Here is a 23,116-nt window from a genome sequence, read left to right as displayed (position 1 = left end):
TGAAAATCATTATTATTTTGTGCATTAAAAGTCTTACAACTGAGAGTCGAGAGAGGCATCGGCCTATAAAAGGTTCAGCAGTCCGGGGAGCGTCGAGAGAGGCGGGAGTTGAGAGAGGCAGCGGCCTATAAAAGGCTCAGCAGTCCGGGGAGCGTCGAGAGAGGCAGCGGCCTATAAAAGGCTCATCAGTCCGGGGAGCGTCGAGAGAGGCAGCGGCCTATAAAAGGCTCAGCAGTCCGGGGAGAGTCGAGAGAGGCAGCGGCCTATAAAAGGCTCAGCAGTCCGGGGAGCGTCGAGAGAGGCGGGAGTCGAGAGAGGCAGCGGCCTATAAAAGGCTCAGCAGTCCGGGGAGAGTCGAGAGAGGCAGCGGCCTAGAAAAGGCTCAGCAGTCCGGGGAGAGTCGAGAGAGGCAGCGGCCTATAAAAGGCTCAGCAGTCCGGGGAAAGTCGAGAGAGGCAGCGGCCTATAAAAGGCTCAGCAGTCCGGGGAGCGTCGAGAGAGGCAGCGGCCTATAAAAGGCTCAGCAGTCCGGGGAGTGTCGAGAGAGGCGGGAGTAGAGAGAGGCAGCGGCCTAGAAAAGGCTCAGCAGTCCGGGGAGCGTCGAGAGAGGCGGGAGTCGGGAGAGGCAGCGGCCTATAAAAGGCTCAGCAGTCCGGGGAGCGTCGAGAGAGGCGGGAGTCGAGAGAGGCAGCGGCCTATAAAAGGCTCAGCAGTCCGGGGAGCGTCGAGAGAGAGGCGGGAGTCGAGAGAGGCAGCGGCCTATAAAAGGCTCAGCAGTCCGGGGAGCGTCGAGAGAGGCGGGAGTCGAGAGAGGCAGCGGCCTATAAAAGGCTCAGCAGTCCGGGGAGCGTCGAGAGAGGCGGGAGTCGAGAGAGGCAGCGGCCTATAAAAGGCTCAGCAGTCCGGGGAGCGTCGAGAGAGGCGGGAGTCGAGAGGCAGCGGCCTATAAAAGGCTCAGCAGTCCGGGGAGCGTCGAGAGAGGCAGCGGCCTATAAAAGGCTCAGCAGTCCGGGGAGCGTCGAGAGAGGCGGGAGTCGAGAGAGGCAGCGGCCTATAAAAGGCTCAGCAGTCCGGGGAGCGTCGAGAGAGGCAGCGGCCTATAAAAGGCTCAGCAGTCCGGGGAGCGTCGAGAGAGGCGGGAGTCGAGAGAGGCAGCGGCCTATAAAAGGCTCAGCAGTCCGGGGAGCGTCGAGAGAGGCGGGAGTCGAGAGAGGCAGCGGCCTATAAAAGGCTCAGCAGTCCGGGGAGCGTCGAGAGAGGCGGGAGGCGAGAGAGGCAGCGGCCTATAAAAGGCTCAGCAGTCCGGGGAGAGAGGCGTACCGGTGCAGCTCCAGCTGGGAGAGAAGGCAAAAAAGAAGTAGAAAGAAATCAAAAGGTGACGTCACAGCCAACGTGGTAAGTGATTGGCTGCTGATTGGTGAGTAGTTTTTCTTTTTCTTTATTAGTCAGTAACTTTTAACATTGTTGTCGCCAATTTAAGTGTATCTAAGGGTTAAGTCATGGCAGGACAGCTCGGTCACGTGATATGCTCCTCCTGTACCATGTGGGAACACGGGGACAACACCAGTGTCCCTGACGACGACATGTGCGGGAAGTGTGTCCACCTCCGGCTCCTGACGGTCCGCGTTGCGGAGTTGGAGCTGAGGGTGGATTCACTCTGGAGCATCCACGATGCTGAGAATGACGTGAGTATCATGTGTAGCGAGTTGGTCTTACCGCAGGAGAAGGGTCCACAGCCAGCGAGGGAATGGAAGACCAGCAGGAAGAGTAGTGCAAGGAAGGTAGTGCAGGGATCCCCTGTGGTCATCCCACTGCAAAACAGATACACTGTTTTGAGTACTGTTGAGGGGGATGACTCATCAGGAGAGGGCAGCAGCAGCCAAGTTCATGGCACCGTGGCTGGCTCTGTTGCACAGGAGGGCAGGAAAAAGAGTGGGCGAGTGATAGGGGATTCAATTGTAAGGGGAATAGATAGGCGTTTCTGCGGTCGCAACCGAGACTCCAGGATGGTATGTTGCCTCCCTGGTGCAAGGGTCAAGGATGTCTCGAAGTGGGTGCAGGACATTCTAAAAAGGGAGGGAGAACAGCCAGTTGCCGTGGTGCACGTTGGTACCAACGACATAGGTAAAAAAAGGGACGAGGTCCTACGAAATGAATTTAAGGAGCTAGGAGCTAAATTAAAAAGTAGGACCTCAAAAGTAGTAATCTCGGGATTGCTACCAGTGCCACGTGCTAGTCAGAGTAGGAATCGCAGGATAGCTCAGATGAATACGTGGCTTGAGCAATGGTGCAGCAGGGAGGGATTCAAATTCCTGGGGCATTGGAACCGGTTCTGGGGGAGGTGGGACCAGTACAATCCGGACGGTCTGCACCTGGGCAGAATCGGAACCAATGTCCTCGGGGGAGTGTTTGCTAGTGCTGTTGGGGAGGAGTTAAACTAATATGGCAGGGGGATGGGAACCAATGCAGGGAGATAGAGGGAAACAAAAAGGAGGCAAAAGCAAAAGACAGAAAGGAGATGAGGAAAAGTGGAGGGCAGAGAAACCCAAGGCAAAGAACAAAAAGGGCCATTGTACAGCAAAATTCTAAAAGGACAGAGAGTGTTAAAAAAACAAGCCTAAAGGCTTTGTGTCTTAATGCAAGGAGTATCCGCAATAAGGTGGATGAATTAACTGTGCAAATAGATGTTAACAAATATGATGTGATTGGGATAACGGAGACGTGGCTCCAGGATGATCAGGGCTGGGAACTCAACATCCAGGGGTATTCAACATTCAGGAAGGATAGAATAAAAGGAAAAGGAGGGGGGTTGCATTGCTGGTTAAGGAGGAGATTAAGGCAATAGTTAGGAAGGACATTAGCTTGGATGATGTGGAATCTATATGGGTAGAGCTGCAGAACACCAAAGGGCAAAAAACGTTAGTGGGAGTTGTGTACAGACCTCCAAACAGTAGTAGTGATGTTGGGGAGGGCATCAAACATGAAATTAGGGGTGCGTGCAATAAAGGTGCAGCAGTTATCATGGGTGACTTTAATATGCACATAGATTGGGCTAACCAAACTGGAAGCAATATGGTGGAGGAGGATTTCCTGGAGTGCATAAGGGATGGTTTTTTAGACCAATATGTCGAGGAACCAACTAGGGGGGAGGCCATCTTAGACTGGGTGTTATGTAATGAGAGAGGATTAATTAGCAATCTCGTTGTGCGAGGCCCCTTGGGGAAGAGTGACCATAATATGGTGGAATTCTGCATTGGGATGGAGAATGAAACAGTTAATTCAGAGACCATGGTCCAGAACTTAAAGAAGGCTAACTTTGAAGGTATGAGGCGTGAATTGGCTGGGATGGATTGGCGAATGATACTTAAGGGGTTGACTGTGGATGGGCAATGGCAGACATTTAGAGACCGCATGGATGAACTACAACAATTGTACATTCCTGTCTGGCATAAAAATAAAAAAGGGAAGGTGGCTCAACCGTGGCTATCAAGGGAAATCAGGGATAGTATTAAAGCCAAGGAAGTGGCATACAAATTGGCCAGAAATAGCAGCGAACCTGGGGACTGGGAGAAATTTAGAACTCAGCAGAGGAGGACAAAGGGTTTGATTAGGGCAGGGAAAATGGAGTATGAGAAGAAGCTTGCAGGGAACATTAAGACCGATTGCAAAAGTTTCTATAGATATGTAAAGAGAAAAAGGTTAGTAAAGACAAACGTCGGTCCCCTGCAGTCAGAATCAGGGGAAGTCATAACGGGGAACAAAGAAATGGCGGACCAATTGAACAAGTACTTTGGTTCGGTATTCACGAAGGAGGACACGAACAACCTTCCGGATATAAAAGGGGTCGGGGGGTCTAGTAAGGAGGAGGAACTGAGGGAAATCCTTATTAGCCGGGAAATTGTGTTGGGGAAATTGATGGGATTGAAGGCCGATAAATCCCCAGGGCCTGATGGACTGCATCCCAGAGTACTTAAGGAGGTGGCCTTGGAAATAGTGGATGCGTTGACAGTCATTTTCCAACATTCCATTGACTGGATCAGTTCCTATAGAGTGGAGGGTAGCCAATGTAACCCCACTTTTTAAAAAAAGAGAAAACAGGGAATTATAGACCGGTCAGCCTGACATCGGTAGTGGGTAAAATGATGGAATCAATTATTAAGGATGTCATAGCAGTGCATTTGGAAAGAGGTGACATGATAGGTCCAAGTCAGCATGGATTTGTGAAAGGGAAATCATGCTTGACAAATCTTCTGGAATTTTTTGAGGATGTTTCCAGTAGAGTGGACAAGGGAGAACCAGTTGATGTGGTATATTTGGACTTTCAGAAGGCGTTCGACAAGGTCCCACACAAGAGATTAATGTGCAAAGTTAGAGCACATGGGATTGGGGGTAGTGTACTGACATGGATTGAGAACTGGTTGTCAGACAGGAAGCAAAGAGTAGGAGTAAATGGGTATTTTCAGAATGGCAGGCAGTGACTAGTGGGGTACCGCAAGGTTCTGTGCTGGGGCCCCAGCTGTTTACACTGTACATTAATGATTTAGATGAGGGGATTAAATGTAGTATCTCCAAATTTGCGGATGACACTAAGTTGGGTGGCAGTGTGAGCTGCGAGGAGGATGCTGTGAGGCTGCAGAGCGACTTGGATAGGTTAGGTGAGTGGGCAAATGCATGGCAGATGAAGTATAATGTGGATAAATGTGAGGTTATCCACTTTGGTGGTAAAAACAGAGAGACAGACTATTATCTGAATGGTGACAGATTAGGAAAAGGGGAGGTGCAAAGAGACCTGGGTGTCATGGTACATCAGTCATTGAAGGTTGGCATGCAGGTGCAGCAGGTGGTTAAGAAAGCAAATGGCATGTTGGCCTTCATAGCAAGGGGATTTGAATACAGGGGCAGGGAGGTGTTGCTGCAGTTGTACAGGGCATTGGTGAGGCCACACCTGGAGTATTGTGTACAGTTTTGGTCTCCTAACCTGAGGAAGGACATTCTTGCTATTGAGGGAGTGCAGCGAAGGTTCACCAGACTGATTCCCGGGCTGGCGGGACTGACCTATCAAGAAAGACTGGATCAACTGGGCTTGTATTCACTGGAGTTCAGAAGAATGAGAGGGGACCTCATAGAAACATTTAAAATTCTGACGGGGTTGGACAGGTTAGATGCAGGAAGAATGTTCCCAATGTTGGGGAAGTCCAGAACCAGAGGTCACAGTCTAAGGATAAGGGGAAAGCCATTTAGGACCGAGATGCGGAGGAACTTCTTCACCCAGAGAGTGGTGAACCTGTGGAATTCTCTACCACAGAAAGTTGTTGAGGCCAATTCACTAAATATATTCAAAAAGGAGTTAGATGAGGTCCTTACTACTTGGGGGATCAAGGGGTATGGCGAGAAAGCAGGAATGGGGTACTGAAGTTGAATGTTCAGCCATGAACTCATTGAATGGTGGTGCAGGCTAGAAGGGCCGAATGGCCTACTCCTGCATCTATTTTCTATGTTTCTATGTTTCTATGTAAAAGCAGGCCTTACGCCTGCTATTATAAGATGTAAGAATTTGAAGGACATTCGCTAGGCAGGACGTTCCGGGTTTTGGGGATCCCACGGGCGCGTGTACACCTTGTACGCGCCATGGGGAGCGTGAATTCAGGCCCAATGACTACACTTCAAAAGTATTCCATTGGCTATAAAGCATTTGGGACATTCAGAGGTCATGAAATGTATCATATAAATGGAAGTTCAATCTTTCTTTAAGAGTTGTCGGTAATGCTTTGTACTCTTGGCTTTTTCTTGTCAACCTGGACTCTGTTCTCTCTCCCAGTGCAACGGTTGAATCATTAATTCATGATCTTCTTGGCACTTTTCAGTCAGGCAATGATCATCTTAATTTCTGCATATATCTCACATGTCTAACTCACAGCTAACACCTCTGATAGATCCACTATTAGTCTTTATTCACCTATTAACATTCCTGCCTTCACTATCTCCTCTGACCTCAAATGCAACTTCTACATCCCTCCCACAGCGAAAGGTGCCTCTAGAAGCTCAGTTTCTCTCTCAATAATCTCTTTACTTTGTATAAAACTCAAAGACTTGAATGCTTTTCTCGAAAGCAAGAGGCATAGACATCTCTCTCACACTCCTGGGCAGGCTGCAAGAAATAGCTGGTCATCTGATATGCAACCATTCTCTTCCTTCTAGCCTCCAATCCCTCTTCCTGTCACAACCGTTCTTGCTTTTCTCTATTTTATTGATATTGCTGCCCTGAATTTTCCTCTCTCGCTCCCTCTCGTCTCCAGAGGCATGATACCCGAGAAGCTTTAAAATTAGTTTTTAAACGAATTATTGGAATTTTTATAAGATGGTGCATCGATTGAATACCAGTTTATTCCTGAATTTGAGAATCATAGAAATTTACAGCACGGAAGGAGGCCATTTCGGCCTATTGTGTCCGCGCCGGCCGACAAAGAACATCGTGTCCACGCCGGCCGACAAAGAGCTATCCAGCCTAATCCCACCTTCCAGCTTTTGGTCCGTAGCCTTGTAGGGGAAAACAGGAGGAAGAATTTAAATTTCTAGTGCTTTCTTACAAAGGCTGGATCCGGAAATGCTGACATCATAGAGATGGTAGGTTTGAAGAAACAACAGCAGTGTGCTAACAGTTACACTGAAGGCACACCAAGACATCATTTATTGAGAGCAAGATCACAACTGTGGTCCTGGGCATATTTTCCTCTCTCGCTCCCTCTAGTCTCCAGAGGCATGATACCCGAGAAGCTTTAAAATTAGTTTTTAAACGAATTATTGGAATTTTTATAAGATGGTGCATCGATTGAATTTTATTCCTGAATTTGAGATTATTTATCCCACCATCTTGGGGACAATTAAAAGATTGGAGCCACAACAATTAATGTAGAGGACGAGAAGTTCCACGCCGTTTTCAGCGTATAATTGTTTTGGTAGCGGAATGGGATGGGCAGTTACACGGCTCTCCTGTCCCAAAGTCGACACCGCCCTCCCCCGCCACTCCCTAAATTCAGTCGCGCTTTGTGAGCTCCCCTAAAAACTCCACAACTTTCTCAACACAAAGTTAATATAAAAGATATAAAAGGGGTCGGAGGGTCTAGTAAGGAGGAGAAACTGAGGGAAATCCTTATTAGTCGGGAAATTGTGTTGGGGAAATTGATGGGATTGAAGGCCGATAAATCCCCAGGGCCTGATGGACTGCATCCCAGAGTACTTAAGGAGGTGGCCTTGGAAATAGTGGATGCATTGACAGTCATTTTCCAACATTCCATTGACTCTGGATCAGTTCCTATGGAGTGGAGGGTAGCCAATGTAACCCCACTTTTTAAAAAAGGAGGGAGAGAGAAAACAGGGAATTATAGGCCGGTCAGCCTGACATCGGTAGTGGGTAAAATGATGGAATCAATTATTAAGGATGTCATAGCAGTGCATTTGGAAAGAGGTAATATGATAGGTCCAAGTCAGCATGGATTTGTGAAAGGGAAATCATGCCTGACAAATCTTCTGGAATTTTTTGAGGATGTTTTCAGTAGAGTGGACAAGGGAGAACCAGTTGATGTGGTATATTTGGACTTTCAGAAGGCTTTCGACAAGGTCCCACACAAGAGATTAATGTGCAAAGTTAAAGCACATGGGATTAGGGGTAGTGTGCTGACATGGATTGAGAACTGGTTGTCAGACAGGAAGCAAAGAGTAGGAGTAAATGGGGACTTTTCAGAATGGCAGGCAGTGACTAGTGGGGTACCGCAAGGTTCTGTGCTGGGGCCCCAGCTGTTTACACTGTACATTAATGATTTAGACAAGGGGATTAAATGTAGTATCTCCAAATTTGCGGATGACACTAAGTTGGGTGGCAGTGTGAGCTGCGAGGAGGATGCTGTGAGGCTGCAGAGCGACTTGGATAGGTTAGGTGAGTGGGCAAATGCATGGCAGATGAAGTATAATGTGGATAAATGTGAGGTTATCCACTTTGGTGGTAAAAACAGAGAGACAGACTATTATCTGAATGGTGACAGATTAGGAAAAGGGGAGGTGCAACGAGACCTGGGTGTCATGGTACATCAGTCATTGAAGGTTGGCATGCAGGTACAGCCCGTGGTTAAGAAAGCAAATGGCATGTTAGCCTTCATAGCGAGGGGATTTGAGTACAGGGGCAGGGAGGTGTTGCTACAATTGTACAGGGCCTTGGTGAGGCCACACCTGGAGTATTTTGTACAGTTTTGGTCTCTTAACCTGAGGAAGGACATTCTTGCTATTGAGGGAGTGCAGCGAAGATTCACCAGACTGATTCCCGGGATGGCGGGACTGACCTATCAAGAAAGAATGCATCAACTGGGCTTGTATTCACTGGAGTTCAGAAGAATGAGAGGGTACCTCATAGAAACGTTTAAAATTCTGACGGGGTTTGACAGGTTAGATGCAGGAAGAATGTTCCCAATGTTGGGGAAGTCCAGAACCAGGGGACACAGTCTAAGGATAAGGGGGAAGCCATTTAGGACCGAGATGAGGAGGAATTTCTTCACCAAGAGAGTGGTGAACCTGTGGAATTCTCTACCACAGAAAGTTGTTGAGGCCAATTCACTAAATATATTCAAAAAGGAGTTAGATGAAGTCCTTACTACTAGGGGAATCAAGGGGTATGGTGAGAAAGCAGGAATGGGGTACTGAAGTTGCATGTTCAGCCATGAACTCATTGAATGGCGGTGCAGGCTAGAAGGGCCGAATAGCCTACTCCTGCACCTATTTTCTATGTTTCTATGTTTCTATGTTAACAGATTGTATGAAACAACACACAAAGGATCCTACAATTCAATGTGAGATATGCTGGAAGTTATCATGATAGAAACACAGAAAATAGGTGCAGGAGTAGGCCATTCGGCCCTTCGAGTCTGCACCACCATTCAATAAGATCATGGCTGAGCATTTACTTCAGTACCCCTTTCCTGCTTTCTCTCCATACCCCTTGATCCCTTTAGCCGCAAGGGCCATATCTAACTCCCTCTTGAATATATCCAACAAACTGGCATCAACAACTCTCTGCGGTAGAGAATTCCATAGGTTAACAACTCTCTGAGTGAAGAAGTTTCTCCTCTCGGTCCTAAATGGCCTACCCCTTATCCTTAGACTGTAACCCCTGGTTCTGGACTTCCCCAACATTGAGAACATTCTTCCTGCATCTAACCTGTCCAGTCCCATCAGAATTTTATATGTTTCTATGAGATCCCCTCTCATCCTTCTAAACTCCAGTGAATACAGGCCCAGTTGATCCAGTCTCTCCTCATATGTCAGTCCAGCCATCCCGGGAATCAGTCTGGTGAACCTTTGCTGCACTCCCTCAACAGCAAGAATGTCCTTCCTCAGATTAGGAGGCCAAAACTGAACACAATATTCCAGGTGAGGCCTCATCAAGGTCCTGTACAACTGCAGTAAGACCTCCCTGCTCCTATACACAAATCCCCTCGCTATGAAGGCCAACATATCATTTGCCTTCTTCACCGCCTGCTGTACTTGCATGCCAACTTTCAATGACTGATGAACCATGACACCCAGGTCTCGTTGCACCTCCCCTTTTCCCAATTTGCCACCATTCAGATAATATTCTGCCTTCCTGTTTTTGCCACCAAAGTGGATAACCTCACATTTATCCACATTATATTGCATCTGCCATGCATTTGCCCACTCACCTAACCTATCCAAATCACCCTGCAGCCTCTGAGCGTACTCCCCACAGCTCACACCGCCACCCAGCTTAGTGTCATCTGCAAACTTGGAGATATTACACTCAATTCCTTTATCTAAATCATTGATGTATATTGTAAAGAGCTGGGTCCCAGCACTGAGCCCTGCAGTACCCCACTAGTCACTGCCTGCCATTCTGAAAAGGACCCGTTTATCCCGACCCTCTGCTTCCTGTCTGCCAACCAGTTCTCTATCCACGTCAGTATATTATCCCCAATACCATGTGCTTTAATTTTATACACCAATCTCTTGCGTGGGACCTTGTCAAAAGCCTTTTGAAAGTCCAAATACAGCACATCTACTGTTTCTCCCTTGTCCACTCTACTCGTTACATCCTCAAAAAATTCTACAAGATTTGTCAAGCATGATTTCCCTTTCATAAATCCATGCTGACTTGGACCAATCCTGTCACTGCTTTCCAAATGCGCTGCTATTTCATCCTTAATAATTGATTCCAACATTTTCCCCACTACTGATGTCAGGCTAACCGGTCTATAATTACCCGCTTTCTCTCTCACTCCTTTCTTAAAAAGTGGTGTTACATTAGCTACCCTCCAGTCCATAGGAACTGATCCAGAGTCGATAGATTGCTGGAAAATGATCACCAATGCATCCACTATTTCGAGGGCCACTTTCTTAAGTACTCTGGGATGCAGACTATCAGGCCCCAGGGATTTATCGGCCTTCAATCCCATCAATTTCCCGAACACAATTTCCTGACTAATAAGGATTTTGTTCAGTTCCTCCTTCTCACTAGACCCTCGGTCCCCTGTATTTCCGGAAGGTTATTTGTGTCTTCCTTCGTGAAGACAGAACCAAAGTATTTGTTCAATTGGTCTGCCATTTCTTTGCTCCCCATTATAAATTCACCTGATTCTGACTGCAAGGAACCTACGTTTGTACGTTTCTCTTCACATAGCTATAGAAGCTTTTGCAGTCAGTTTTTATATTCCCAGTAAGCTTCCTCTCATACTCTATTTTCCACCTCCTAATTAAACCCTTTGTCCTCCTCTGCTGAGTTCTAAATTTCTCCCAGTCCTCAGGTTTGCTTCTTTTTCTGGCCAATTTATATGCCTCTTCCTTGGATTTAACACAATCTTTAATTTCCCTTGTTAGCCTCGGTTGAGCCGCCTTTCCCGTTTTATTTTTACTCCAGATCGGGATGTACAATTGTTGAAGTTCATCCATGTGATCTTTAAATGTTTGCCATTGCCAATCCACCGTCAACCCTTTAAGTATCATTCACCAGTCTATTCTAGCCAATTCACGTCTCATACCATCGAAGTTACCTTTCCTTAAGTTCAGGACCCTAGTCTCTGAATTAACTGTGTCACTCTCCATCTTAATAAAGAATTCTACCATATTATGGTCACTCTTCCCCAAGGGGCCTCGCACAACAAGATTACTAATTAGTCCTTTCTCATTACACATCATCCAGTCTAGGATGGCCAGCCCTCTAGTTGGTTCCTCGACATATTGGTCTAGAAAACCATCCCTAATACACTCCAGGAAATTCTCCTCCACCGTATTGCTACCAGTATGGTTAGCCCAATCTATATGTAGATTAAAGTCACCCATGATAACTGCATTTATTGCATGCATCCCTAATTTCTTGTTTGATGCTGTCCCCAACCTCACTACTACTGTTGGGTGGTCTGTACACAACTCCCACTCGCGTTTTCTGCCCTTTGGTATTCTGCAGCTCTACCCATACAGATTCCACATCATCCAAGCTAATGTCCTTCCTTACTATTGCATTAATTTCCTCTTTAACCAGCAACGCTACCCCACCTCCTTTTCCTTTCTGTCTATCCTTCCTGAATGTTGAATACCCATGGATATTGAGTTCCCAGCCTTGGTCACCCTGGAGCCATGTCTTCGTAATGCCAATTATATCATATTTGTTAATAGCTGCCTGCGCAGTTAATTTGTCCACCTTATTGCGAATACACCTCGCATTGAGGCACAGAGCCTTCAGGCTTGTCTTTTTAACACCCTTTGCCCCTTTAGAATTTTTCTGTAATGTGGCCCTTTTTGAGTTTTACCTTGGGTTTCTCTGCCCTCCACTTTTACTTTTCTTCTTTCTATCTTTTGCTTCTGCCTCCATTCTACTTCCCTCTGTCTTCCTGCAGAGGTTCCCATCCCCCTGCCATATTAGTTTAACCCCTCCCCAACAGCACTAGCAAACACTACCCCTAGGACATTGGTTCTGGCCCAGGTGCAGACCATCCGGTTTGTACTGGTCCCACCTCCCCCAGAACTGGTTCCAATGTCCAAGGAATTTGAATCCCTCCCTCCTGCACCACTCTTCAAGCCACGTATACTTTGAAATTTGTCCCTCCCTGACCTCTTTAGGGAAAAGAAATAACACTGTAATGAACAATAACCCACCTTTCTGCTTATAAATTATACATGCAACAGAGTTTCCTGTTTTTTTGGTAAACCATTTCGCCACGCCACTCATCATACTTGCATACAAGTAATTCTTATTAACGCAAGCACTATCTGATGGATAAAAGTGACAAAACTGACACAAACTTATTTTACAAAGGACCAGGACTGTTCCAACTGAAAGAGAGGAGCAGTGAATGCAGGAAGCAATGAAAGAAGACTGTTACTTCATCAGTCTATGCTGGATTTGAACCCAGATCTGGACTGTTAAAACAAGGTTCTCCTGATTTTTGTCATTGTCCCCAGCCTGGGTTCAGGTCAGATGGATGTACCTGAATTGTGCTCCACCTGGATTTCCGGGTTCAGGTATTTGGCACTGACCCGATGTTCCCTACAGCAGCAGTGATGCCTGTTGCCTGTGGTTCCTTTAGGCTGCTGCCAAAAGCAGAAACCATAAGGTCTTCAGCCCCAATCTACATCCTGCTGCCCATGTAGAAGAAAGCAACTTACTTACTGGCTGGCCTCCCAGTGGCAACCAGGCCCCACTCAAATCTTCCAGCTGATCACAAGGCCTCACACATGTTTCTTCTGGTTGCCCTTCCTGATAGTCCAGTGTATTTGGAGGAAAATTGTGGACAACCTCATTTGCATGGCTGCCCCACATTTGTACCTGCTATAGGCACAAGTACTCTGGCTCCCACACGGGAATCCCCAGGAAATCCCTGAGTAACAAACATAAAAGGGTCGGATACCTGTGCCTGGGAACTGAGCTATCCACAGAAACGTAGATCAGGAAAACCGGGACTTTTAAATTTACTGCCACAGATTGCTCATCAATTATTTTAATTTTGAAAACTGTTCCAGTATCTGGGCTGTCTCCTCTCCAGTATAAATACAAGTATCTTGTCTTAACTAGTTTCTCATCACTGAAAAAGTCTCTGACATGGCTCAGGTATTAGTAGTCCCTTGCACTCACACAGCCACAGTACTGCACTTACCTCCACGCTAGCATAGTCACAGATTGAGCATTTGAAGGGTTTCTCATGAGTATGCTTGTAACGTCTGTGTCGCACTACCTCCCCACTTGTAACAAAGGCCATCACACAGTCAGGGCACTTGTGTGGTCTCGTGCCTAAAAAAAATATGCAGTAAGATTAGTGATTTGGTTTTAAGCAGGTCAAAAAGTTGAACAGATAAAAGTGAAGATCATCTGTCATCCTTTGTCAGGGAATATTATTACTTTAAAATTGAAGTGCAAGCCAGTCATTTAAAATTGCAAAATTGCTATTGCCTCACTTTCACAATATCAAAAATAACCTGGGTTCCTTTTCTCAACATGGTGAGAAAGAAAAACATTTATATAGCGTCTTTCACGACCTCAGGACATCCAGCCAGTGAAGTATTTTTGAAATGAAGCACTGTTGTAATGCAAGAAACAATGTGCACACAGCAAGGTTCCACAAACAGTGTGATGATGACCAGATAATCTGTGTTAGTGATGTTGGTTGAGGAATAAATATTGGCCAGGACCCCAGGGAGAACTCTCCTGCTCTTCATCAAAATAGTATCATGGAATTTTTTACATCCACCTGAGAGGGCAGAAAGGGCCTCAGTTTAACATCTCATCTGAAAGACGGCGCCTCCAACAGGGCAGCACTCCTTCAGCACTGCACTGGAATGTCTGGCTATATTTTGTGCTCAAGTTTTTGGAGTGGGACTTGAACCCATAAACTTCTGACTCAGAGGCAGAGAGTGCTACCAACTGAGCCACAGTAACTTGTGTGCAACAGTCTGAGATGAAAGGATAAATTCACTGTTCCCTCACGTCTAGCGGGAACGAAGCTCACAGAAAGCGTGGGGTCAGAGTTGTAGCACTGATTCTTCAACCCACATGCCCTTCGAGCGAGTAACTTTCTGCCATACGTACTGCTTGCATTACCACTACTGCTTGGTGAATCAGTCAGTCAAGTGCAATTGTAACGCACACAGACATAGAAAGTAACCAGCACATTTACCTGTATGAGTGTTGATATGGTTTTGTAGAAGGGTGATGGTTCGGAAAGCCTTTTCACAAAGATGACATTTGTGTGGCCGCTCATCTGTATGGCTTCTCATGTGACGGTCTAGATTAGACCGTTGTGGAAAGCTGTACGAACACAGTTTACACTGGAAAATCTTCCTAACTTCTGTCAAAAAAAAGCATTTCAAATAAAGAAAAAGCTTGCAATTATATAGCGTCTTTCATGACCTCAGAACATCCCGAAGCGTTTTATACCAATGCATTTCACACGATTTTATTAGTACTCGTGGATGAACAAATTGAGCTGAGAGGACTGATTCTCGGTCAGTAATCTGTGCTGCACAAAAACTGATTTCTTAATTGTCCAATATGTTTCATTTAAGTCAAATAACTCAGAAACCGTTATTTCTCTTTAGTACTTAGACATGGAGCGCTGTATGAGTGGAGGACATGTAGGGCAATTGAGAAGGAGGATGCACAGCGTATGTGTTTACAATAAGTAAGTAATCTCACCTGTAGAAGGTCCAAAGTGTAGGGATTACAGTTAAACCCATGAATTGAAGCTCAACCCTACTCAAAATTAGGGGTAGAATATGCTGGGATGGTCTCTGTGAGACATGTCCTCCGTTTTGGAATAGTTACGTTTGCAACTTGAGCCAGTCAAAGTCTTTGGTGTTTTATAAAATGATCAGTAAGGTGATGGGGCTGATCATACAAGTAATTATACTGCTGCAGTACAGAGGGATCTAGGCATCCTTATGCATGAAACTCAAAAAGTTAGTATGCAGATACAGCAAGTAATGAGGAAAGCAAATGGAATGTTGGCCTTTATTGCAAGGGGATGAAGTATAAAAGTAGGGAAGTCCTGTTACAACTGTACAGGGTGTTGGTAAGACCAGACCTGGAGTACTGCATACAGTATTGGTCTCCTTGCATTGGAGGCAGTTCAGAGAAGGTTCATGAAGTTGATTCCTGAGATGGAGTTTAGAAGAATGAGAGATCTTCTTGAAAAGTATAAGATTCTCAGGGAGCTTGACAGGATAGATGCAGAGAGGATGTTTCCTCTCATGGGGGAATCTAGAACTAGAGGACTAGTAAGGGGTCGCTCATCTAAAACAGAAATGAGGAAGAATTTCTTCTTTGAGGGTCGTGAATCTTTGGAATTCTCTACCTCAGGGAGTTGTGGAGGCTAGGTCATTGAATATAATTAAGGTGGAGATGGACAGATAAGGATAAGGGAATCAAGGGTTATGGGGAGAGGGCAGAGAAGTGGAGTTGAGGCTAAGATCAGATTGGCCATGATCTCATTGAATGGCGGAGCAGGCTCGAGGGTCTAGATAGCCGACTCCTGCTTCTATTTCTTATGTTCTTAATATGTCATCAGATAGACAGATTTTTGAGCAATAAGAGAATAAAGGGTTATGGGGAGTGGGCAGGGAAGTGCAGCTGAGTCCATGATCAGATCAGCCATGATCTTATTAAATGATGGAGCAGACTTGAGGGGCCAACTCCTGCTCCTATTTCTTATGTTCTTATAGAAGGTATTATTTTATGTTTGGCCCTTCCAGCCTACATTCCACTGATAGCGAGTTTTGTCCCACTAGCTGTTGCCAATGGTTGTACGGCCAGGGTAAAGAGGACGGGAAAGACTGTTCACGCAGCGGAGAGGAGATGTGGAGAAGCTGTGGCCATTGGTGCATGAGCGGTGCAAGTGGAGGATTCTGATCCACTTTCAGAAATTCTCTAAGGCGTTCTCTCAAACATAAGAAAGAAAAAGCAAAATACTGCGGATGCTGGACATCTGAAATAAAAAGAGAAAATGCTGAAAATATTCAGCATCTGTGGAGAGAAAAAGAGTTAACGTATCTGACAGAAGATCGTCGACCTGAAACGTTAACTCTGTTTCTCTCTCCACAGATGCTGCGACTGAGTATTTCCAGCATATTTTCTTTTTATTATAGGAAAAAGGAAGTCCCACTTTATCTGGTTGAATTCTGTAGCTGAATTAAGAGAGAGTATTGGAGTTTTGATGCAATTATAGTGGTGAATCACAAATTATATAAATTGTTTGTATTGCCCCTTGGTCAGATTTCTCAACCCATCGGAAATGATCAACCAGAGCGCACCAACTCCTCCACCAATCCCACAGCTTGCCCCACACTCAAGTGTGAACTCCTCTGCAACACAAGGTGTACAGTTTAAAGAACACATGCATTGTGTTAAGCTAAAGTCAGCATTTTCCCCCCACTGTGAGGAAAATTGGGGAAAATCACTGCAGGTTGTTTTCTTGCCCACCTCTGAGAAACTGATCATACAGCAGCATAATGCAGGGAACTGGAAGCTGGCCATTTATCCACGCTTTTGGCTGGGATGGCATGAAAGGGACAAATAACATTATAAATTATTACAAATTATATACGTATGCTCAAACAAAAAAGAACACTAACCTTTCTTTTGAATTTGGCTAAGTCCGGTGGTTTTGGCAGGACCAATGCCTTTTTCAACAGTCACATCTGGTCTTGGCCCTCCCAATTGTCTCTCTCTATAGTTACAAATGGACACATCTGTATTATTTCCAACTTGTACGTTATACTGCAGCCTACTTTTCTCCTTTTTGACTGGAGGATCGTAGTTTTGATCGACCATTGTGCCTATGCATTCCTCCCCAGCAGTAGCTGTTTCCAGTTCCTCAACGCTCTGCATCTCTCCATTTGGCCCTACCTAACAATGAAGATGTTATTAAAATAGAAGCAAAAATACAAATGAAACTTCAACTTTATTGCATTTGTCACCAGAGAACAGTAATTATATCTGGGGATGAAATACTTCTTCCATATTCTAGCTGGCATCGCACACAACTGATCAGACAATTTGGCATCAATATTTACAATCAAATCTGTAATGTCCAATCAGTTACCATAAAAATCTTTTGCATGCCAAAAGCACAAGCAGGTGCATGTTCAAAATGGAAATCTCATAACACTGCTGCCCAATACTTACTTCCAATACGAACATGAATTTTTCTACAGTGAGCCCTATTGTTATACATAGTACATTTTTGATTTGTGGGAGATGTGATTAATTAGCAATGCTCAGAATCAGATTCACCCAAGATTGAAGCCACTTCAACAGTTAGTCATTAACACATTATGGGGGAGAAATTGGCCAGAGTTGCGCAAGTTTTTTCGGCGATATTTTGCCTCTTTTGCTGGTAAAAGGTACTCACCTAAATTGGCCAAAGTTAATGAATGGCGGTTTTGAAACATCGCCGAAAAACAGATCGATGATGTGCAACGCCAAAAAAAAACGCACCGCTTAAAATTTGGCCGCTGGGCGAACCTCTACTCAGGGTGAACAAACACGGCCTGAGAATAGCCTGCGCTGAAGCCCCAGAAACAGCGGTAGGTATGAACGGTAAGCGGAAGTTTTTATGTTTTAATTCTTTTTCAGCGATTCATTAGTTTTCAGATTTTTTTATTTTTGCCATTTTTTTGTGTGTTTTCTCCCTTCCCAGGGCCTGTATTTTTGGCGGTGATAAACCTCAGGCTAAAGTTGGCAAGGACTGCGGTTTCCACCGCGAATCCTCATGCAATGCCAATTTTTACCATTGGGCGCATTGTTTTGCCAATTTTACCCCCTTAAAAAATGGCGACGTTTTTAAGTGGTATTTCTTTCCGTAAAATGACAGCATCGCCAAGAACTGAATTTCTAGCCCAATAACTTCTAATGGTATACACAACTTCATAAAATGGATGCAGTGTAGACCTAAGGTTCGAACTATTTTGTTTTAAAGTGTTAATTATATTCCTACTTCCCAGTTATTTATTTTCCATTCCTGCTCACAACAGTGACAGTTCTACGACACTGGATTGATTTCCTATTGCAGAGCCTTTGCCCACTATACTGTTTAATGTGTTTGCACTTTTATTAGTACAGGTTAAGCTGCTACGTTTAAATGTGACAGTATTTGCATCACCTCCCACATTCTTCGGTCCTCCAACTTTGGCTTTCGGTAGAGTACCACCACAACCCCCCCAACTTCACCCCACCACTGGTGGCAGAGCCTTCAGGCATGTCAGCTAGCCCTCATTCCTGGATTGCCCTCCCTACACTCTTCTCCCTCACCACTTCGCTTTCCAAAGCTTGAAAAACTTTCTCAAAAGCCATCTTCTTTTCCACCAAACATTCGGTCACTCCTACTTTTTCTTCCATTGTTTGGCACCCGTTTGGGTAACAATTTTTATTTTTGAAGTGCTTTGGGACATTTTTTTGATGCACAGATTCAAGTTTTGGTTGGTGTACAGGGCTCGCAGTACACTCTCATTTTTATTGGCAGGGCATGGTGACTTCTTGGGATATGTTTCAGTTTATCACAGTACACAGCAAACATTTTAAACTTGGAGAGGACCACAAGGTAGCCTTTTGTTAAAAGAATAATCAAAGTCTGGGAACCCTGCATTCTATGATGATGTTCACTGAAAAAAGTGAACATCCGGTGACAAAAGTAACTTACCACAATATTTTTAAAATGTAAAATAACTTGAAGCATGGACATTGATGCTCCGATGCCTGGACGACAAGGGTGTAGCCTCATCTGTACAAATTCTGCCCAGCAAGTTACCAGACATGGGTATGGGAGAACCAACAAGAGTCGAGGCATTCCACAAGAGGAAGGGATCTAAGGTGATTCACCCTGAGGCTTCTGTCTCAATCTATTAAAGGATGACTTTGCAAAGGTCTGGGAGCAGGTTACCTGTCCCCCTCTGTTTGCCAAGGACTAGTACATACACCTGAAATGAACCCTGAAGAGAGAACTGAGAGTAAATGCAGAATAATTTGCCTTGTCCCAAAAATGTAATAGTTTTAAAATGCATACTGAATTTTAATGTAATGTTTTCAGTGTTGTTACAAGAATTTCAGTAAAGCATAATAGCAAATGAATATTTTGTACTGTGTCTCCTACACTGATGATGAATTGGAACTTGGACATTGCTAAACTGCTCCTTGAGATTGAAGCAATGGGCAACATTCAGCTTGTTGTTTTATTCTTTATGGAGACTAATTTGGTCACAGCTGCATTGTGAGGATGAAAGCGATTTTGTTTCTGCCAGAAAGAGCTGCCAATTGTGCTATATTTTCTTTTGCTTGCAGCACACACTTTCCTGCCACCTAATTAAGCAAGTGCCGAAATGATAGTGGTCATACACAGCACCCGCCCATGGCAATTAAATTATGGCTGGGTGCAGCAGAGTTCAAGTCAAGTGTGTTATGTATGTAAACCTGTAATTGCCATGTCTAACCACCAGAGGGCTTATCCCCTGAAATTCCAAGGGATCCCACAATCCCTTGAGAGCACTTGTAAATAAGGAGGCCTCACAGGCTGGAGAGGCACTCTGAGATCTGTAATAAAGTCTACTTCACACTTACTTTGAGCTTGCAATATCTAGCCTGACTCCTTATCCAAGACATAACATAGAAACATAGAAAATAGGTGCAGGAGTAGGCCATTCGGCCCTTCGAGCCTGCACCACCATTCAATAAATCATGGCTGATCATTCCTTCAGTACCCCTTTCCTGCTTTCTCTCCATACCCCTTGATCCCGTTAGCTGGAAGGGCCATATCTAACTCCCTCGTGAATATATCCAATGAACTGGCATCAACAACTCTCTGCAGTAGGGAATTCCACAGGTAAACAACTCTCTGAGTGAAGAAGTTTCTCCTCATCTCAGTCCTAAATGGCCTACACCTTATCCTAAGACTGTGTCCCCTGGTTCTGGACTTCCCCATCATCAGGAACATTCTTCCCGCATCTAACCTGTCCCGTCCCGTCAGAATCTTATAAGTCTCTATGAGATTCCCTCTCATCCTTCTAAACTCCAGTGTATGAAGGTCCAGTTGATCCAGTCTCTCCTCATAAATCAGACCCGCCATCCCGGGAAGCAGTCTGGTGAACCTTCGCTGCAATCCCTCAATAGCAAGAACATCCTTCCTCAGATTAGGAAACCAAAACTGAATACAATATTCCAGGTGAGGCCTCACCAAGGCCCTGTACAACTGCAGTAAGTCCTCCCTGCTTCTATACTCAAATCCCCTAGCTATGAAGGCCAACATACCATTTGCCTTCTTCACCGCCTGCTGTACCTGCATACCAACTTTCAATGACTGATGAACCATGACACCCAGGTCTTGTTGCACCTCCCCCTTTCCTAATCTGCCACCATTCAGATAATATTCGGCCTTCGTGTTTTTGCCCCGAAAGTGGATAACCTCACATTTATCCACATTATACTGCATCTGCCATGCATTGGCCCACTCACCTAACTTGTCCAAGTCACCCTCCAGCCCTTTAGCATCCTCCTCACAGCTCACACCGCCACCCAGTTTAGTGTCTTCTGCAAACTTGGAGATATTACACTTAATTCCTTCATCTAAATCATTAATGTATATTGTAGAGCTGGGGTCCAGCATTGAGCCCTGCGGCACTCCACTAGTCACTGCCTGCCATTCTGAAAAGGACCCGTTTATCCCGACTCTCTGCTTCCTGTCTGCCAACCAGTTCTCTATCCACATCAGTATATTACCCCCAATACCATGTGCTTTGATTTTGCACACCAATCTCTTGTGTGGGACCTTGTCAAAAGCCTTTTGAAAGTCCAAATACAGCACATCCACTGGTTCTCCCGAGTCTACTCTACCAGTTACATCCTCAAAAAATTCCAGAAGATTGGTCAAGCATGATTTCCCTTTCGTAAATCCATGCTGACTTGGACCAATCTTGTCACTGCTTTCCAAATACGTTGCTATTTCATCTTTAATAATTGATTCCAACATTTTCGCCACTACCAATGTCAGGCTAACCAGTCTATAATTACCCGTTTTCTCTCTCACTCCTTTTTTAAACAGTGGTGTTACATTAGCTCCCCTCCAGTCCATAGGAACTGATCCAGAGTCGATAGACTGTTGGAAAATGATCACCAATGCATCCACTATTTCTATGATCACTTCCTTAAGTACTCTGGGATGCAGACTATCAGGTCTCGGGGATTTATCGGCCTTCTATCCCATTAATTTCCCGAACACAATTTCCCGCTTTATAAGGATATCCTTCAGTTCCTCCTTCTCACTAGACCCTCGGTCCCCTAGTATTTTCGGAAGGTTATTTGTGTTTTCCTTTGTGAAGACAGAATCAAAGTATTCGTTTAACTGGTCCGCCATTTCTTTGTTCCCCATTTAAATTCACCTGAATCTGACTGCAAGGGACCTACATTTGTTTTCACTAATCTTTTACTCTTCACATATCTATCAAAACTTTTGCAGTCAGTTTTTATGTTCCCAGCAAGCTTCCTCTCATACTCTATTTTCCTCCTCCTAATTAAACCGTTTGTCCTCCTCTGCTATATTATAAAATTCTCCAGTCCTCAGGTTTGCTGCTTTTTCTTGCCTCTTCCTTGGATTTAACACTATCCTTAATTTCCCTTGTTAGCCACGGTTGAGCCACCTTCCCCGTTTTATTTTTACTCCAGGGGTGTACAATTGTTGAAGTTCATCCATGTGATCTTTAAATGTTTGTCATTGCCTATCCACCATCAACCCTTTAAGAATCACTATTCTAGCCAATTCATGTCTCATACCATTGAAGTTACCTTTCCCCAAGTTCAGGACCCTAGTCTCTGAATTACCTGTGTGACTCTCCATCTTAATAAAGAATTCTACCATATTATGGTCACTCTTTCCCAAGGGGCCTCACACAACAAGATTGTTAATTAGTCCTTTCTCATTACACATCACCAAGTCTAGGCTGGCCAGCCTTCTAGTTGGTTCCTCGACATATTGGTCTAGAAAACCATCCCTAATACACTCCAGGAAATCCTCCTCCACCGCATTGCTACCAGTTTGGTTAGCCCAGTCTGGCGACAAGATGCAGCTGACGGACCCCAACGCAACAATGCAGAGAACTGTGGGCATCCTGGAAAAATTTTCGGAGGGAAATGATTGGGAAACCTTCGTGGAGCGACTTGACCAATACTTCGTGGCCAACGAGCTGGAAGGAGAAGGGAACGCTGCCAAACGAAGGGCGATCCTCCTCACCGTTTGTGGGGCATCAATGTATGGCCTCATGAAAAACCTGCTCGCTTCAGCAAAATTCACAGACAAGTCGTACAATGAGTTATGCACACTGGTCTGGGAACATCTAAACTCGAAGGAAAGTGTTCTGATGGCAGTTCTATACGTACAAGAGGTCTGAAGGCCAGGAAGTGGCGAGCTACGTTGCCGAGCTAAGGCGCCTTGCAGGAAATTGCGAATTTGAAGGAAACTTGGAGCATATGCTCAGGGACCTCTTTGTACTTGGCATTGGCCATGAAGTAATACTTCGCAAAACTTTTGACTGTAGAGACCCCAACCTTGAGTAAAGCCATAGCGATAGCCCAGGTGTTTATCTCCACCAGTGACAATACCAGACAAATATCCCAGCACACTGCTGCAAGTACTGTGAACAAAGTAACGTTTTCGAATCAAAATGTACATGGCAGGACTTACACGCCTGTAGCTGCACGTCCGCAGATGGCTCAGAGTCCGCCATCAAGGGTGGTGAATACAAGGCAATCAACACCTTGTTGGCGCTGCGGGAGTAATTGTCGACTCCATTCATGCCGCTTCAAAGGATACGTTTGCAAGGAACATTGGGACACCTCCAACATATGTGCAGGCGAGCTGCAAACCCTGCTAATCCTGAAAACCACCACGTTGCAGAGGAGGACAGATCCACGGTGGATCATGACGAACCAGAGCCTCAGACTGAGGAGGCAGAGGTATATGGGGTGCACACATATACCCCGATAATGCTGAAGTTTGAATTAAATGGACTCCCGGTGTCCATGGAGCTGGACACGGGCGCAAGCTAAGCCATAATGAGTGAAAAGACTTTCGATAAGTTGTGGTGC

At 45.2% G+C, this 23,116-nt stretch overlaps 1 protein-coding gene across 1 annotated transcript in view; it reads right to left on the bottom strand.

The window, feature by feature from the left end:
• The window catches only part of LOC139277436 (transcriptional repressor CTCF-like), a 551,966-nt gene that overhangs the window by 510,074 nt on the left and 18,776 nt on the right, over positions 1–23,116 (bottom strand). The window contains exons 3-5 of the mRNA XM_070895891.1: positions 16,621–16,894; positions 14,169–14,339; positions 13,152–13,285 (exon numbers count right to left, since the gene is read on the bottom strand). Coding sequence (XP_070751992.1) covers positions 13,152–13,285; positions 14,169–14,339; positions 16,621–16,894 — 579 coding nt within the window. The remainder of the gene's footprint in view (positions 1–13,151; positions 13,286–14,168; positions 14,340–16,620; positions 16,895–23,116) is intronic.

The sequence above is a fragment of the Pristiophorus japonicus genome, chromosome 12, assembly GCF_044704955.1.
Source record: "Pristiophorus japonicus isolate sPriJap1 chromosome 12, sPriJap1.hap1, whole genome shotgun sequence".
Taxonomy (NCBI): domain Eukaryota; kingdom Metazoa; phylum Chordata; class Chondrichthyes; family Pristiophoridae; genus Pristiophorus; species Pristiophorus japonicus.
The sequence above is the reverse complement of the archived record's forward strand: the minus strand, read 5'-3'. Positions and strand labels throughout refer to the sequence as shown.